This window comes from Xylaria bambusicola (genome assembly GCF_022495145.1).
Source record: "Xylaria bambusicola strain CBS 139988 unplaced genomic scaffold F5B22scaffold_12, whole genome shotgun sequence".
NCBI classification, from domain to species: Eukaryota; Fungi; Ascomycota; class Sordariomycetes; order Xylariales; family Xylariaceae; genus Xylaria; species Xylaria bambusicola.
Genome location: NW_025953565.1, coordinates 366,431 through 383,636, shown reverse-complemented (window position 1 = coordinate 383,636; position 17,206 = coordinate 366,431). Strand labels below are relative to the sequence as shown.

The following is a 17,206-nucleotide window of genomic DNA, read 5'->3' as shown; positions in this document are numbered from 1 at the left end:
GAATGATTCACAGGCAGGATCAGATACCTCGGCGCCCGAGGTAAAACAGAGTAGGTAGGACCATCATATATCTATAGCGAAGTATAAGTGAGTGAGTGATGCAAAGTCAATGCTTTAAATTAAAAACGTACCTACCACTTTAGGTTATGCACCATCCCCCAGCCATATAGCTTGGTGGGGGACGGCTTTTAAGGTAGGTAGTAGAGGCAGCTAACCAATACGTTCCCCGCCCTCAAGAAAAAAAAAGATCCGACTTGTCTTGTTAGCTTGAAGATTAAATTGATACCTATTGCTTCAATCCTACGTCTTCTTCTTCTTCCTCTCTTTCTTAAAACCCTCATCTTGGCACACGTTGTGACCAATTCAGCATTCACCAGACACCCCGACTATCAATGAAGTCACGGTAGCAATCGTGGCTGCTCTAGAGATAGTGAGAGGATCTCTAGAAGCCTTCCCCTCAGTCGGCGCGCGCGCGCATCCAACCCGAAATCCATCGTCGCACGACCAACCGTTTGCCTAGTCGTCATGTTGGTGGTGAGTCCCCTAGTGAATGCTTAGCTACGCGACGCAATCTGCGAGAACTATACTGATTTTTTCCTGCGCCATGGCTCTGCAGACAAGAAATGCTGCAGACCTCTGCACGCTGCTTGTAAATGAGCTTTACGGCCAGCTTCCCTCGGTACGTCTCCCGTGCGTTTGCTTGAAGCACTAGACCCAACTTTTGCGCTTACAATTTGGTGCATTGCAGCGTATAACTGCAGCTCTTCTAGCGAGGGGTCGATCAAACGTAAGGGATCTGTCACTTCATACCTCGCTGAATCCGAAGCAAGTTCGACATGGCCTTGCCCTTGTTATACAACACAATCTCGTCTTCTACCAAACCGACCGCGAAACCGCTGTGACTACTTACGAAGCAAACCCTCAAGCAGCCTATCATCTCGTCCGAGTTGGAAAGACTCTTGATGTTATTGGCCGAAACTACGGAGTTACAGCGCGAAATCTGGTCAACGACATCTTGATACTGGGCAATGTTGAAATAACCGAACTCGTCCGATATCATAGACTTAAACATGGTCGCAAAAAGGCAACAGTCAATGGGAATGATGCCCGCGGTCATGATCCTGTCTCCGACCACGAATTTGAGAATGGCAACGTCGATGATCCTTTCCACGATGACTCACACCATGTCAATGGAAATGGGGTGACGCACGGCGCAGCGGACAATGAAAACCCCATCCAGGCTGACGAGATCTACGATACGCTGGCACAACTTATTGCTGCTGGAGTCATTGAGACCGTGTCAAGCACGATGTTCCAATCTCCCCAGGATCTTAAAGCAAGCATTGAGCAGGAATGCGCACAAGAATTTCCGAACGGTGTTCGAGGTGCCAAAGTAATTTCTGAGTTTGATGCCATGGTCAAATCGCAAATCAAGGCGATCGGGGCGGAACGTTCAATGACGAAGAGGAAACTTCAAGAAAGCGCCATGTACGAGCCAAGTAATATCAAACGCCGAAAGCTTGCGAACGGAGGGATGTCCAACGGATTCGCTGGCGACAGTGGGGGCTCGATATTGCGAGACGAGGTAAGCTTTGCGGAGTTTTCATTAGCTGAGGTGCTCTTGTCTGATTATCTGCTTCATAGCCTAACACTGTCGTTCGACTAAATTTCGACAAATGTTTAGTAGAGCTTCGAAACCAAAAGCTCACCGAACACGCCGAGGATTTTGTTGGGGAGATCACAGCTCAAGTTTACGCAGCATTATTGGCTTCTTTGTGCAAAAAGGTGTACAGATGTCAACACGACCAACATACTATCATGACGGAAGAAGAGGAAGAAACCTATTTTACGGGCGTTCGCGTTACTACCGAAGAGGTTTTCGACCATTTATCCCCCGAGGTGGACGTAGCCACTGGCATTGGGACTGCGTCGGAAGAGGACATTGATATACGGTTTGCGGAAAAGATTCGAAAATACCCGCCTCAAGCCCAGGGCGCACATCTCCAAGGCGATCTCGATGCTGGGGACGAGATCATAGGCTCTGATGATGAGGATTATGACCCAACAGGAGAGCGCCCCAAGACTCAAGTGAATGGGAATGGTGGTTGGACTGCACATAATGGCACCAAATCTGGCGGCGACTATTCTGGAGAGGGCCCTTCGTCTCGTGTCGAGCAAATCTACCAAATGCGGCAGCATCTACTCATACTCGCTGAAGCCAAGCAACAATTCGTCCGTCATTGTGGGCACAACGAATGGACAGTTGATTTTGGCCCCCTTATCCAGCAATTGCGATATGTCGAACTAGATACGATGATAGAGGATAACTTTGGACGTCAGGGTCTCAGGCTCACCCGAATACTCCGAGAGAAAGGCAAACTTGACGACAAGACTCTCCCGGCCATGGCACTCATGAGAAAACCGGATGTGCATGTGAAGATGGCGGAGATGGAAATGGCAGGCTTTCTAGAGGTGCAAGAGGTGCCTCGTGACAACAATCGCGCGGCTAATCGAACCATGTTTTTCTGGTTCTTTGACGAGGCTAGAACGCTGAGACGGGTCCTAGACAATGGGTACAAATCCATGGTGCGTTGCTTGGAGCGGCTCGAGGTGGAGCGCTATAACAAGAGGCACGTAGTTTCGCTTACCGAACGCAAGGACGTTCAAGGCAACGAGGAACAGATGCTCAGAGGTGACGTTTACAACGAATACCTGGAATTAGTCGACATGGAGAAGAAGCTCTTCAGCCAGGTATCGAGACTCGACGATCTTGTTTCAATCTTTCAAGACTTCTGAGCGAAGAAGGAATAATATTTGCATTGCATTGCATGGCGGCGTTGGGCTTGAATGATTGATCAGACATTGTCTGATCTCCTATGTATCATTACCTAGTAGATGGCTGCTACTACGACTGCTTTCTACTTTGCAGCCTGTTGCAGTCGCAGGCCACGGCGGAGGAATAGTTTCTTTTCATGGAATACCTAGCCTGGGGTTTCGGGCTGGTGAAAGATTTGCTGCTTGTATGATACCTTCACATTACCTAGGCACCTATCGACCTATCTTGTTTCCCACGAGACAATCCGGTTCGCCGTGGTGTGTGTTTATAGCTCGCTCTGCACTTACTCGATCAAATAACGTCTTCCATACTATAGTAGTACCTGTATGAAATGCTATCATACTGTTTCTTAAAAGACCACTACAGTTGTTTCATGAACTACCTACTGGAGCTGGTTTATTGCTACCTATGTACGGGCAACGTTGGGTGCTTCCAGTGTCCATGTGGGGCATTGAAAAAGTTCAGGCTGTTGCTCTCACTTATCCTCCCGGCCTGATTGGTCTAGGCGTGTGCCGCGACTGGCGAGCTACACTAGCCCTCCCTGCTAGCTGCGATTTCGCTGGTGCGCAATCGCAACTTTGGGTAAAATTATTGTAGAAGCCCCCCCAACGCGTTGAATTTTTGCTTCGCAATTATCCTATTGACCCCGAACCCGCCCTCGTTCGTTCTCCCTCCTGCCCAATACTTTGTTGGCCGAGCCTGTGTGTATTTGGTATTGCCGTTGTTCATTCGAGAGTTGCAAACCTTCGGATTTTGTAGATTGACTAACTCCCCACCAAAAAATCACCCATCTCCGAACAAACCCAACGACAATGGCGCCTATGGTATCTGGCAAGGAGAAGGAGTCGAACGTCGCTCGATTCGCGGGTTCGGGTATGTGCCGTAGTCGAGACTCATCCAAATTCAACATATTCTAATCTGAGCAATAGCTTCTGCCGGTATTGCCGAATTGGCCGTCTTCCATCCTGTGCGTCACGACGAACTTCGAGGGGAAACCGTTGACTAACATGGTCCAAGGTCGACACAATTGCGAAGCGCCTGATGAGCAACCAAACAAGGGTATGGGAAATCAAAATTGTCTCGAACATCTCAAACTCGAAGAAAAGTTACTAAATTTTGTTAAGATCGCAAGCTCCACGGAATTGAACTCGGTCATCTTTAAAGATATGGCCTCTGCGCCGTTCGCACGGAAATTCTTCTCTTTGTTCCCTGGTCTCGGATATGCTGCCGGGTACAAGGTAGGGCTTGAATATATTTGGACGGATGTCACATTGCATAGCTAACAAGAACGCCAGGTCTCGCAAAGAGTCTACAAGTATGGTGGTCAGCCGATTGCGCGCGACTGGCTAGCTACCCACTATGGCAAGGACTTCGAGAGCGCATTCGGCAAGAAGACGGGGAAGGCCATCATGCACTCAACAGCTGGAAGGTAAATCATCTATATGCGCTAGTGATCACATTCGTCACTGACCTTTTTCAGTTTGATCGGTATTGGTGAGATCGTCCTACTACCGCTCGATGTCCTCAAGATCAAGCGTCAAACAAACCCCGAGGCGTTCCGCGGCCGTGGAATCTTTAAGATTATTGCCGACGAGGGATTCGGCCTGTACAGAGGATGGGGATGGACAGCTGCACGAAATGCGCCTGGCTCCTTTGCGGTACGTGTGCCTCGTCATTAGTGAAGCAGTTCATTTCTAATGCGATGTAGCTTTTCGGTGGTTCGGCGTTTACCAAAGAATATCTTTTCGCCCTCAGCGACTATAACAAGGCATCTTGGTTCCAGAACTTCGTCGCCTCCATCGCCGGTGCCTCGGCGTCTCTTATTGTCTCTGCCCCGCTAGACGTTATCAAGACCCGTATTCAAAACAAGAACTTCGAGAACCCCGAGAGTGGAATGCGGATTCTGTCTAACATGGCGAAAAATGAAGGCTTCTCCAGTTTCTTCAAGGGATTGGTACCCAAGGTAGGTCAACAACCACATATGTGATGTCCCTCATGCCACAGTTACTAATGATTCACCGTGTAGTTGCTCATGACAGGGCCTAAGCTCGTCTTTTCATTCTGGCTCGCCCAGACCCTTATCCCCGCTTTCGACAACATGTTGAAATAATTGATATTAGGATATGAAAAAACGGGTTGAATGAGACATGAAGGGAGAGGGGGCGAAATGCGGCTCAATCTGCAATTGTACAATATAAAAATGTCAGGGTATGAGGAATATAGAAAGAATCATGTATATAATAGGTAAAGCCGGCGTTTTCCAGGAAATGTCCTCTCAAGGGCCTCGATTAGAGATTTGGCTGTACAGGTCTCCCTATCTAGTCTAGAGATGATGAAGAAGCACTCGACTCATAGCTATAATAGAGAGATGTCAATCGCAAATGCTGTTCCATGAAGGTCTAATGAAAAGAGGAGTGTCTTCTGCTGATGAGGGATGCAAATGTCGGTCTTTTAGTTAGCCCCTTTGCACCCATCTTACCTGGCATGTAACAACGTCCACTCTGATGGTGATGTTGCCAGCACCGCTTGATCATGCACGTATCACAACAGGTGCTTACATCTACCTACCTAGGTTTCAATGCATATCTGAAAAATATCACGTAATTCCAATGTTCCTGTTATACTACGCATTGAGGGAAAAGGCACGGCCTTGATTTCATGTACCTAATTGACTTTACGTGTGTACTAGACAGCTATCTATCTATCTACCCACCTCAATATAGTGAAGTTCTCGAACAATTTGATTCCTCCTACCGTCAGTAGGTACTGTATGAAGACGTCACTCGTACGAAACAATGATAATGACTCAGTCTATCAATCAAATATGGTTGGGCAGCATCGGGAGATATAGGTACAATGGCATTGATTATTTACACATCTACCTTGGGCATGGTATCACCAGCAGCGGCCCTATCCGATAGCAGAGCGCATCAGTGGATACCTAGGAGAGGGGCATCAATTGCCCAATCACCGATAGCGGACACTCGGCTATAGAGTCTTGGCTGCAGTGATAGCTCTGTGATAGACAACCTTACGAAGCTGGACAGCGGTTGGATATGGTGTGAGATGGTGGTCCGAGCTGCGGTTGCCCGGCCAGCGGACTTGTGACGTTGCAGCAGAGCTTCGGCTGCTGGCATTGGGCGATCCTTCGTTTTTGTTTGTCCATTTTGGGCAACAGCGATAGTTGACAGGGCCCGCTTGCCGCCAATCGAGGCCCATCGAGCCATCGCACATCATCAACCGCCATTACAGTGTAGCACTCATATATACGCTTTTGCCAACCACACCCGGCTCCCTCCACTTCCATCCAAGTCTACCAAAGATCAATATCATCATTTTTTTTTTCGGGCTGTTGTTGCTGTTGTTGTTGTTTGATTGAGACCGTCAGTCATCAATCAGTCAGTCCCTTGCCCAGGCGGCTGAGTCAACTATTCGAATATATACGCATTAAAAACACAACAGCTTGATTTGCTTCCCAGACATTTGCATGCCAGTACTCGCGCGTCGCCGAACAGTCTGTATCCATTAGACTTTGTTTTTTTTCTGAGATGCCGACATTCGAGCGCGAGACGCCGCCTGACAGGCATCTAAGACATCAACATTCTGCTTCATCAAGCGCTCTTGTGCCAATGTAAGTCTAGACATCCCCATCATGCAACCGACCAACACGTAGCTGTCGCAGACATGTCACTTCTTCGTCGACTGACTCAAATATACAGGTGGGATAGCTCTGATCCCGATCGTGCTCCTCCACCACTACCCTTGAACCCACAATCACCCAGTGTCGGCACGTCGCGAAGCGGCACGTCATTGTTGATACAGAATGCCCACGCCGCGCTGAATGAGAAGGCACGAGAGAATGCTCTTGTCCCCGTCATTCACAAGCGCAACACCGACTTCTCACCAGAACGAGGGCTCGTCCAACGAACAAGCCCCCACAAGCGAATGCAATCCATGCAGCCTGGAAGCGTTCGCGACCTCAGTCTTATGATCGAGGCTGGCCGTGACTCGGCAAATACTACACCTAGAGGCTCGCCCGAGAAAGAAAGACAACCTAGACCAGAGAGACCAGAGACTCCGGTGCGGGGAAGAGAGCCCGAGAAAGAGACAAAGTCCGTTGAGAAAGACCCATCTACCATTAGTTCCATCTCAATACCTTCACACTTGACGCCCGCCATGCGGCCTACATCGCGATGGCCGCAACAGAGCATACTCGGCGAAAACACACCGCCACAGTCTGCAACTATGTTGGCTTTACAAAGCATGTCGACCCCACCGGCTCGTGAAATCGAGTCACCGCTTGCCAATGTCACAAATAATGCAACACCACAACCCAAGACCCCAGCATCTCACGAACAGCTTTCAAACCAATTATTAACCCTTACCAACATAGCTACTGCACTGCAAAAGGAGATGTCAGCGCTTAGCAGGAGAAGTCGAGATAATGCGACGGATCTAATGAGCCTCAAAGAGGCTACACATGCAAGAGACGAGGATATCCGGAAGACTTTGCGCGAGCTGTCTTCCAATGTGGATCCAACTAAACATCACCGCGACACATATAATGGCGGCCTTTACCTTGACAATAAAGCTTTCAACACCTCTCCCGTAATGAAAAACGCCCGCCCGTATGCGCTTCCTCGTATACCGTCACCAAACAGCTTTGCTGCATCTCTCGATAGAGAGTCAATTCTAAGTACGCCATCTCTAGTTGGCAGCGAGACTCCTGCCACGATGGCGTTGTTAGAAAAGATCATCAGGGAAATGGGAACAAAAGATGGCCAAGATATGATGCTTGATCGTTTATCGGAACTTGCGGAGAGGCTTGTAGGTATGGCTTCCGCAAATAAAGTCGAAGAACTCCTTAGCGATGTCAAGGCCATGAGGCAGGAACACGCGACAATCCCTCCTGCGGCCAATAGCTCGAGGAGCCTCAGCTTCGACAGTGGTAGTGAGGGCTCAGCATTGAATTCGCACAGTGGAGCCATAACCCATAGAGTTGAACGTTTTATAATCGACAAAGACGGCCGACGTGCTTCCGCTCCTTCACGTTCAAATGACGTCCTCAACGAGGATCTCATCAAAGTTATTCATTCCGTGAAAGATAGCGTTGCCCAGGGCGGCGGTCTCACAGCCGAGGTCAAAGCACTTGTCCGCGAATTGCGCGGCGAAGTCCTTGGCATGGGTAGAGAGCTCGGCCGCAAGCTTGAGGAATCCGGTGGCAAGACTTCTCACAGTAAAAGCGAGACGACGAATAGTAGGGCCGAGCTCGCGAGAATTGTTGAAGAAAGCTTGGAGCAGATGAAGCTTTACATGCAGCAACGGCTTCGGGAGCATCGGCGTGAATCAACCGAGTCCGAAAAGTCACTGGTTGACTACCAGGAGATATACAATGCTATGAGGACAGCCATCAGTGACTCTCAAGAAAGCAAAGATCCACAGCTGAGTCGCGATGATGTTCTTAATGCAGTCAAAGATGCTTGGGAGAACTATAAGCCTGAGATTGAAATACAACAGCTTGGCTTAGAACGCGACGAAGTTCTGGCTTGTATTAAAGAAGGTCTCCAAGAATATGCCCCGCAACCAGAATTCCCAGAGACTGCGACTAGAGACGAGGTCTTCCAAGCAGTTGTAGAAGGGATGAAGCATTTTGTACCCCCAAAGATCGAAACGCCCGAGACTCTCTCTCGCGATGAGGTGCTGGACGCCGTCAGGGAGTGTCTAGAGGAGTTTGAATTCCCTGTTGCTCCCTCCGCCACTGGGAATGAGCTCACACGCGAAGATGTGCGTTACGCCGTCAAGGAAGGCCTCAATGATTTCAACTTACCCCACCAAATTACTGCTCTAGTACCTCATGACACAGGAAGTTCTGAGATAATGGAGAGGCTTCAGGATATCATGCAGTACATGCAAGATGAGTTTAAAGGAGCTGCTGAGGAAGCCAAGCAGCGTCTCGCAGCGAGTGGACAAAATAATGAGGACGTCTTGGTAGCAACCAAAGAAGGTTTTGCATCATTACGGACCCAGATTGAAGAATACGCCGGCAAAGTTTCCGAGAACAACGGCGCCATTCCGCAAGAAGAACTCATGGCAGAGCTTGTCAGCAGTTTTGATAGTTTCCGCGACGAGCTTACTGACATGGTTACCAAAACATCAGATAATTCCAGAGACCTGGTGAAACAAGAGATAGAATCGCTTAGAGACGCTGTGAACTCGTCTCTTGTTCCCCATGTACCACCACCTACCGACAACAGAGAAGCCCTCGAAGCCATCCGTGATGGTCTTGACCGGGTTCGCAGTGACCTTCTTCGTCCCCATGCGGGCACTACAGACATCATGGACGCCCTACATGAGGGCTTTACTGAGATGCGAACCTGTATTGAAAAGATGAACAACAAGCCAGTTGATTTCACAGCAAATGACGAGATCCTCGATGCTTTGAAGTCGGGTCTGGATGACGTCCGTTCTGATATCGAGACTCTCCGAGGCAATGGCGACAATGACAAAGCCATTATAGCGGCCAACCCGCAGTCCATGGAGCTCATCCCGGCCGACCTAGTCAAGCATGGTGACATCAAGAACCTTGAAGAACTAATGACTGACTTACGGATCAAGATGGATACCATGGAAGTAGCACGGCCCTCAGCGCCTCCTGCCTCTGAAGGTGGGCTGTCAAAAGAGGCCTTGGCTGCAATGGAAAAGATGCTTCTGAATGGTCTATCCAAAGAGGACCTGAATGAAATGGAAGAAAGGCTTCGGAATGGGGTGTCCAAGGAAGACCTCAATGAAATGGAGGAGAGGCTCCAACATGGTCTCTCTAAAGAGGATCTCAACAACATGGAAGAGATGCTTCGAAACGGCGTGTCTAAGGAGGACCTAAATCAAATGGAAGAGACCCTTCGGAGCATGCAGGAGTCAATGGCAGGGCTGGCAAACGTATCAACCAAGGATAGGGGAGAGGGCAACGAGACTCCCGTCAACCTGGAAGATGCGGCCACTAAAGAAGATGTACAAGCCATCGAAACTATCCTCCGTAATACCAAATCTAGGTTGGATGATCTCATCGACGGCGAGCAAGCGGTCAGAAAAGATCATGTTGACGCCGTGGAGGCTCTAGTCCTAGAGACAAAGGACTCCTTAGGGTCCATCACCACTGAGTTAGAGACAGTCACTCGCAAGGCAGACCTCGTTACTATCGAGTCTCTCGTAACGCAAGCTACAGCAGCTCTTGATGAGATGAAGGCACGTGCTGAGAAGTCTCTTGAAGACCCTGAAAAGGTTACTAAGACCGATGTCGACGCCATGGCCCTAGCAGTTGCAGACGTTAAAGCCCTTGTTGAGAAGATGTCTAGCACTGATCTGGCCGAGCTCCCGACGAAAGATGACCTGAACAAAGTCGAAGAGGTCGTACGAGAGATTAAGGAACACAACACCACAGAGCTGCCCTCAAAAGAGGACCTGAAGGCCGTCGAAGATGTTGTGAGGAATATCAAAGATCACAACGTCGAAGTTTTGCCGACAAAGGACGAACTAAAGCTTGTCGAAGATGTTGTGAAGGAGATCAAGGATCACAATACTACAGTGCTACCGTCCAAAGACGATCTCAAAATCGTCGAGGAAATCGTCAGAGAAATCAAAGACCACAACACTGCTCAAGAGGAGGCCAACTCTACTGCTTTGGCGAATAGGCAGGCTGAAGTCGTCACTGTCAATGAAAGGGTTGCCGAAGTCAAAGCCTTCTTGGAAGACTTCCAGGCTATGGCCAAGGAGAGGCTCGAATCCGGTGGTACTGGCATGGAGACCTTGGGTCGGATGCTGGAAGGTCTTGGCGAAACCATTAACCAGAATGCCAGCGTTGGAAGTGACCTCAAGGAGATGTTTGAGCTGATGAAGACGGAGTTTGAGGACTCCAAAAACGGCGTAGTAGGCGCCAAGCTCGACACAGACGAGAAGCTTAAAGAAGCTACCGATCAGCTCAATGAGAAATTTGACGAGAAGATAGGGGCACTGCTTACAAAATACGAGGATTTCCAATTAGTGATTGAAGATCGGACAAAGGCCGGAGAGGCTCGGGATGTCGAGATGGAAGCCGCAGTTGTCGGCACCAAGGCTGTCACAGAGGAGCTCAAAGTACTCGTTGACACTCTTGGCTCTACCGTCACCGACTCATTAGAGAAAATGGAAGTTGCTTCAAAGACAGTCTTTGAAAAGGTCGAGATGCTTTACAGTAAAGCCGAAGACAACCACGCTGAAGGCAAGTCTGAGCACGAAATGACGCGTGATAAACTCAAGGAAGCCCTTGGTATGGTGGAAGGTCTGCAAGGCCACGTTTCTGATTACCAACCCAAGATTCTTGAAGCCGTCAAAGATGTCCTTCTCATCGTTGGACAACACTATGAACACTCTAAGGTCTCGGTAACTGATATCCAACGATACATTGATGACGCCAAGCCACCGCCGCTTAAAGAATTGCTACCACCACCTCCTGAGAAGTACGACGATACGCTAGTACGCACAAAAATCGACAACATGAATGTCGAGGTACACTCAAAATTAGACAAGCTTGTGGACCACACTCATGCAGCTGGCAAGGCCTATGCCCAACTCAGTACTTTAGACAAAGTGCATCAGCAAGTTGTACAGACAGCCGCCGATATCAACGAATTCCTGTCTTCACAAAAACAACGAATTGAAAATGAATACGAAGATCGCGAGAAGACGCTCCGGGAGACCACGATCTCTCTTGAATGCCAAAGGGCAGAACAAGAACACGTCTCGGCCAACCTGGCCATACTCAGGGACGAAGAGGCACAGCTTCGAGATAGCATACTCGCCCTACGAACAGAACAAGAATTCCTTAATCGACAGAAGACTCGCCTCACGGCCGATGTTTCATCTCTCGAGACTGCACTCCACCTACGCCGGGAAGAGCTGCACGCTATGGACGTGCGCGCCGAAGGCTTGGAACGCAGGATCCTCGAGGGTGTCCTCGACCACTCTCGAGCTCTACTGATGACCAAATCTAGCGCCAAGGGTCAGGAGGCTATGAGCCGAAAGCGCGTCGCCCGCTCGAGCTTGGGAGGTAGCGAGCTCCCCAAGGCAGGTGCCAAACAGCCCGCTAAGTCCCGCGCTGCCGTCAACATGGCTGTCAATAGCAATCGTGCAAGCCTCATTGCTCCGAACCCGGCGGGCGCAAGCCGTCGCATTCTAAGCCTCAGTCAGATTACCAACAACACGCCCACTGGTGGACTCGCCAGGAGTCAAAGCGTGCGCAACACAGCGGCTCCTGGCATACGAAAGAGGAGTTGGGCCCACGAACGAGCAGGCGCCGGGAAAGGTTACGGCGAGCTCAACAAAGAAAACGTAGACTCGGTCCGCGAAGCCGACGAGGAAGGCCGCGAACCTATAGGCTCTCAAGACAGAAACATCACACCTGTGGACATTGACATACCCACCCCCGTCGGCGAGGAGGACGAAGATCCCGCAAGTGATGGTGAAGAAGGAGAAGAAGACTCAAGCGAATCCGGCGAAACACTTCGTCGCACAAGCCTCGGCACCACGGTCATCACAGGCACGGAGACGGAAAGCGCATATAGCGACGAGGACGACGAGCAGTACTCTTCTGAGGGCAGCGGCATCAGCGTCGGCGACGACAGCGTTGTGTCCGAGAGCGTCGCTGATAGCGAGAGTATTGCTGGCGAGCCAGAGGTTCTTGTTCACGCTACGTGATGATGGTCTCTCAAACTATAAAATTTCTTTTCTTTTTTCTTTTTTGGGGGGACTTTGCGATCTTGGGTCAAACTGATTTGACTTGATTACGGGTGATTGGGATGGTTGATCGTTGGTTTGGTTTCTAGGAAAGGTGGAATGCAATGCAATGCAATGGATACGGCGCATAGGGGGTTTGAATTGTTTTTAATTCATTGACTGGTTGTTGTTGACCTTGATGGGTGCTTTTTTGCAAATCCCTTGCCGTTTCTCTCTTGCGTTTCTCGTTGCCTTCGAGCTTGTCATGTGATATCGTGTCTGTCTGGATTCATAAAGTTTCGGGGGAAGGAACTGGAGAAGAGGGAGTGTAGCGAGGCTCATGGAATTGAGAGAGGGAGGAAGGGAGTAGTAGGTAGATAGCTACGCAGATCGATGATGAAGACCCCTTTTCATCTATCTATCTGCCACACACAACACACCTTGTTGTTGTTGTTTGTCTTGTCTTGTCGATATTATAGTACATACATACCAATTACGAGTTTAATGAACGACCTTTCTTCACCGTCTTGCTGATTTGATCTATGAGCATAGAAATTAAGTGACTAGTGTAATGGTTTGAAGTTGTGGTTGTGATGTCTTGATGCTTTTGTGATTATGAGATTATTGATTGATTGATTGGTTGGTTGATTGATGAGGTAGGTAGGTAGGTATGTAGAGTAGTTTATATACAGATACAGACTATAATACAAGCTCGTAGGTTAGCTCCTTCGTCGACTGACTGAAGCAATTCGGCAATGCAGAGTAGTATACTCCCGTCCTTCCCCCACCTTAGTATCCCATCGCCAGGCAACCTACCTAGCTATGCATGATCCTCCCTCCGTCCACACGATACTCTTACACGAATCACACTTTTCATCCTCCGTGTGTGTACCTATCCATCGCCCGGCAAGAATAGAATAGAGCACATAAGCTTTTCAACCCATCTAACTCAATCTCGGCGTCTTCATCTCGATCTTCTCCTTGCCGTCCATCCACGGCCGCAAGCACTCGGGGATGGTAACGGCCATCTGCGCCTCGTCCCAGCCATTCTCGAGAATCGCGGCGAGAACGCGGGGGACCGCCAGCGCGGTGCCGTTGACGGTATACGGATACGCCAATTTGCCCCCGGATCCCGAACCTGCGCTGCGCAGCCGCGTCGCGAGCCGGCGGGTCTGGTAGTCCGTGCAGACGCTGGCGCTCGTGACCTCGCCCCAGCCGTCGTTCAGGCCCTGCGCCGCGCGCGACGGGAAGAACGCCTCGATGTCGATCTTGCGCGTCGCCGAGGCGCCGAGGTCGGCCGTGGGCATTTCGAGCACGCGGCAGTGTAGGCCTAGCGAGGCGAGGATCTCGGTCTGCGCGTCGACCATTTCGTCGAAGACGTCTTGCGTGGCTGCCTCCGTGGGCGCCGTCCAGGCGAAGAGCTCGACTTTTGTGAACTCGTGCACGCGGTACAGGCCTTTCGTGTCGGCGCCGCGGGCACCGGCCTCGGCGCGGTAGCAGCGGGATACGCCTACGCGTTTCGACGGGAGCTCAGCGGCTTCGAAGACGCTGTCGGCGCGCATGCCTGCGAGCGGGATCTCGGCTGTGCCGGCGAGGCTGAGCTCCGGCTTGCCGCGGGCTACGTCCGAGGCGGACTGTGCTAGTGCGTAGACTTGTGTCTCCCCGTTCTGGTCGCGCGGCTGGAAACCGCAGGCCGCGGCGATGTGGCTGTATACGATGCTCGGGGGCGCCACTTGTCGCCAGCCTGGTATCCGCGTCATGCTCGCGAGTGCGTAGGAGATTAAGGCCTGCTCTAGCTGGGCGCCTTCGTCAAGAAGGTAGTACCATCCCCATCCGGACGTTGTCGCTGCGCCCGCGAAGTCGAGGATGCCGAGCTCGGAGCCGATATGTACGTGTGAGTGCCAGATGCGGTCTGATGATGGGGAGGCGGACTGAAAGGGGTGAGGCTCGTTGATGTAGCTGAGTACTTCTGGCTCCTCGCCCCGCGGCGTGCCTTCAGAAGTCAGATTCGGAATAGCGAGGGCAAGGTCTGACATCTCGGATGTCAGGCGGGCTTCGTCCTCTTCTATGGCTGACAGGCCTTGTTTGACGAGGCGGGCCTCCTCCAAGAGCTCGTCTTTCGTCATTGTCCTCACATCTCTCCTAGGTCCTTCACCAAGCAGATGTGATTCTTGCGATCCGCCTCGATTTGATCCTACGGCGCCGCCATTATCTGCCTCGTCCTCGTGCTGTATGGTGGCCGGGTTGGCGATCTGTCGGCGCAGGGCGTTGCCGCGCTCGCGCAAGCTACGGCCATCTTTCTGGCGGGCTTGCCATTGGTTGAAAAGCGCATTGATGCGCGAGGGGTAGGTGGCTTGGATCTTGTAGTTGCGCTCGAGACAATTCTTCTCGTACAGCTCGGGATTCTGGCGGATGTGCTTGATATCAATGTTCGCCCGTGGCGCTATGGTCGGCCGTTGGTGTAGTTGTTTCTGACTAGCTTCGTCGCTGGGGGTAGAGCTGGGGTCGGAGTAGAGTCGGGTGGTTGAGCGGGGAAGCGGTGTCAGTCTTGTCGCTTTCGGCCGAGCCAGCCGGCACTGCAGACATGTGAAAGATGATCTCGCAGCTTTCATGGTGTCATTAGAGAGCTGCTGTCGTCGTTGCACGTCGTGATCGGATCCGAAAAGTTCGATGCATCGAAAAATGAAGAATGGATGCTATCTCGAGCTGCCGTATGTGGGGCAAGCATTTTCTGGAGTAGCTTGAGCTCCTTTGCTTCGAGGACCCCACACGCTACTTTCGACCAGATGAACCTTGTTGTTCTTAGTTCAAATTAATTCAAAGGATGAGAACAAGAGAGTAGTTGCCGATTTACTTTCTATTTACCAGTGGCATGTTACTATTGGGCATAAATCGCTTTATCTCAGAATATTATTCGACCGCAGACGTTGAGTGCTAATTCTATATCTACATGTATTAAGTTTATGCCCATCTATGCTTGACATTGCTAGTTGTCAACATTCCTCTAACACAGAGTCCATCTATCATCTACCGTAAAGTGTGAAACGCCCGCATCACAGCTAAGCTGACCACTGGATACGACATTATCCTATCATGAAGGCCATATTTCATGATCTCCTCTCGAATGACGCCCCTGCTCGTCCTTCGTTCAACCGCCCAGCCTCCAGCGTTATTGTTCACTCTGGAGGCAATCTTCTCCTCTTCCAAGTCTTCGAAAGTAATTCCTCGTGGCATTGACGCATTGACAGCATGCCAGAAAAGCTGTTCGCTATGCGACCATGGAATATTGTAGTCGTCCTCGGCGTGAATCATGGTAATATCGTACCCAGAGAATCCTTGATCCATATCCTCGCATCGCCGGATGAAATCCGCCAGCTTGCTCTTACTTGGCCATTTGGTTTTGATAAACGTATTGAGCCAGCATAGAAGACGAGGAAACCTAGCAACGGGGTCAAGGAGTGGTATCGTTCCCGCTATGCGGTACGTGGCTGTCAAGGACTCAACGTCGGCAAACGGGGCCACTAAGACGACGCCAGAGAACAGGACTGGCTCTGGTCGTGTGGCCATGTGATGAATAAGCGATAGCGAGACAGCTGTGCCCAGGGATTGTGCGAATATCACGATACGTGAAGGTGGGATCCCGGCTTCTTTCATCGCCCACTCAGCAAGCGTGATAGCATCAGTCAGCAGGCCTTCCTCCGAAGGACTGCCGCTGCTGGCTCCGAAGCCGCGATAGTCTATGGCCAATGTATGTATACGGTATGGTGCACCGGCTGACATGGCCCGGTAGCTCGGCGGTCTCCAACCCGACCCTAGGGTTCCCGCAGCGCCGTGGAAGTACAGCACCAGAAGAGAGGAGGGATCATCGCGAAGCAGCTTGAAGCTAATCCTCTCCTTGATATCCGACGCCAATCCATGAGGTTCGTCGGTTAAGGCCGTCTGATGTTGCTGGTACAATCCGAGCGGTAGAATGTGCCAAGCATGAAGCGACTCTCCGTCAGGAGTCTTCAGAAAAAAGGGTGAAACTTGATTCCGAAGAAAGCCCCATTGCTCTGGTATATTAACGTCTTGAAACCAGGTCAGAGTTACGCGGTTGAGATAAATGACCTGATCCTGTAACACCGGAATGGTGAGTAGACCAATGAATAGCGCGTACAATCCTGTAGAGGCAAGTAAGCCGTAAAATGTCGACCGTAAAGAAGTCAATAGGGCCACCATCGCTTCAGCTGTATTATGTATATAGTGTTTGTAAAGCCAGGATCTGCTGAGATTAGGGGGATTCTTGAGCTGGGCGGATATACCTGAGTAGAACCCACACCCACATCTGCAAACAACATACCAACAGCAATTCAAGGCTGACCAAGGCTGACCTTCCAAGCTCGTCTAGTAAGTATGTCTCGGTACCGGTGTATACACTTCTCAAATAAAACGGTATTACAGATACAGCTTTTCCCAATAATGGCTCCAACTCCCTTACTTCCCTTATAGCGTATCAGGGTCTGTCAAGGGCAGCACAGAAAAGCTCCAGTCATGAGATATACTAAGTCTCGTTAAGGGCCCCCTTATCTCCCACGTAAAAAAAAAACGGTGCCGGTCAAAATATGGCTGATCAAGCTAGAGATT

General features: G+C 50.5%; 5 protein-coding genes across 5 annotated transcripts; 3 read left to right on the top strand and 2 right to left on the bottom strand.

The window, feature by feature from the left end:
• The first annotated feature begins 238 nt into the window (after nt 1-238).
• F5B22DRAFT_599320 (RNA polymerase III subunit RPC82) lies at nt 239-3,196 on the top strand. Its single transcript, XM_047974453.1, has 4 exons — nt 239-534; nt 617-679; nt 749-1,585; nt 1,645-3,196. The coding sequence occupies exons 1-4, from the start codon at nt 526-528 to the stop codon at nt 2,794-2,796; spliced, it is 2,061 nt and encodes a 686-aa protein (XP_047832581.1). The 5' UTR covers nt 239-525; the 3' UTR covers nt 2,797-3,196.
• A 452-nt stretch (nt 3,197-3,648) lies between these two features.
• Nucleotides 3,649-5,277, top strand: F5B22DRAFT_653969 (putative YHM1; the record flags this gene model as incomplete). Its single annotated transcript, XM_047979763.1, has 8 exons — nt 3,649-3,709; nt 3,766-3,803; nt 3,854-3,895; nt 3,961-4,074; nt 4,132-4,265; nt 4,317-4,494; nt 4,545-4,799; nt 4,863-5,277. The coding sequence occupies 8 exons, from the start codon at nt 3,649-3,651 to the stop codon at nt 4,944-4,946; spliced, it is 906 nt and encodes a 301-aa protein (XP_047832580.1). The 3' UTR covers nt 4,947-5,277.
• A 684-nt stretch (nt 5,278-5,961) lies between these two features.
• On the top strand, nt 5,962-12,565 carry F5B22DRAFT_653967 (uncharacterized protein; the record flags this gene model as incomplete). The annotated part of the gene is made up of 2 exons (XM_047979762.1): nt 5,962-6,467; nt 6,556-12,565. The coding sequence occupies exons 1-2, from the start codon at nt 6,385-6,387 to the stop codon at nt 12,563-12,565; spliced, it is 6,093 nt and encodes a 2,030-aa protein (XP_047832579.1). The 5' UTR covers nt 5,962-6,384.
• A 591-nt stretch (nt 12,566-13,156) lies between these two features.
• On the bottom strand, nt 13,157-15,468 carry F5B22DRAFT_599314 (uncharacterized protein). The gene has a single exon (XM_047974452.1). The coding sequence runs from the start codon at nt 15,193-15,195 to the stop codon at nt 13,528-13,530; it is 1,668 nt and encodes a 555-aa protein (XP_047832578.1). The 5' UTR covers nt 15,196-15,468; the 3' UTR covers nt 13,157-13,527.
• On the bottom strand, nt 15,469-17,187 carry F5B22DRAFT_599312 (Alpha/Beta hydrolase protein). Its single transcript, XM_047974451.1, has one exon. It carries the CDS (start codon nt 16,799-16,801, stop codon nt 15,611-15,613), a length of 1,191 nt encoding a protein of 396 aa, XP_047832577.1. The 5' UTR covers nt 16,802-17,187; the 3' UTR covers nt 15,469-15,610.
• Between the last annotated feature and the right edge of the window lie 19 nt (nt 17,188-17,206).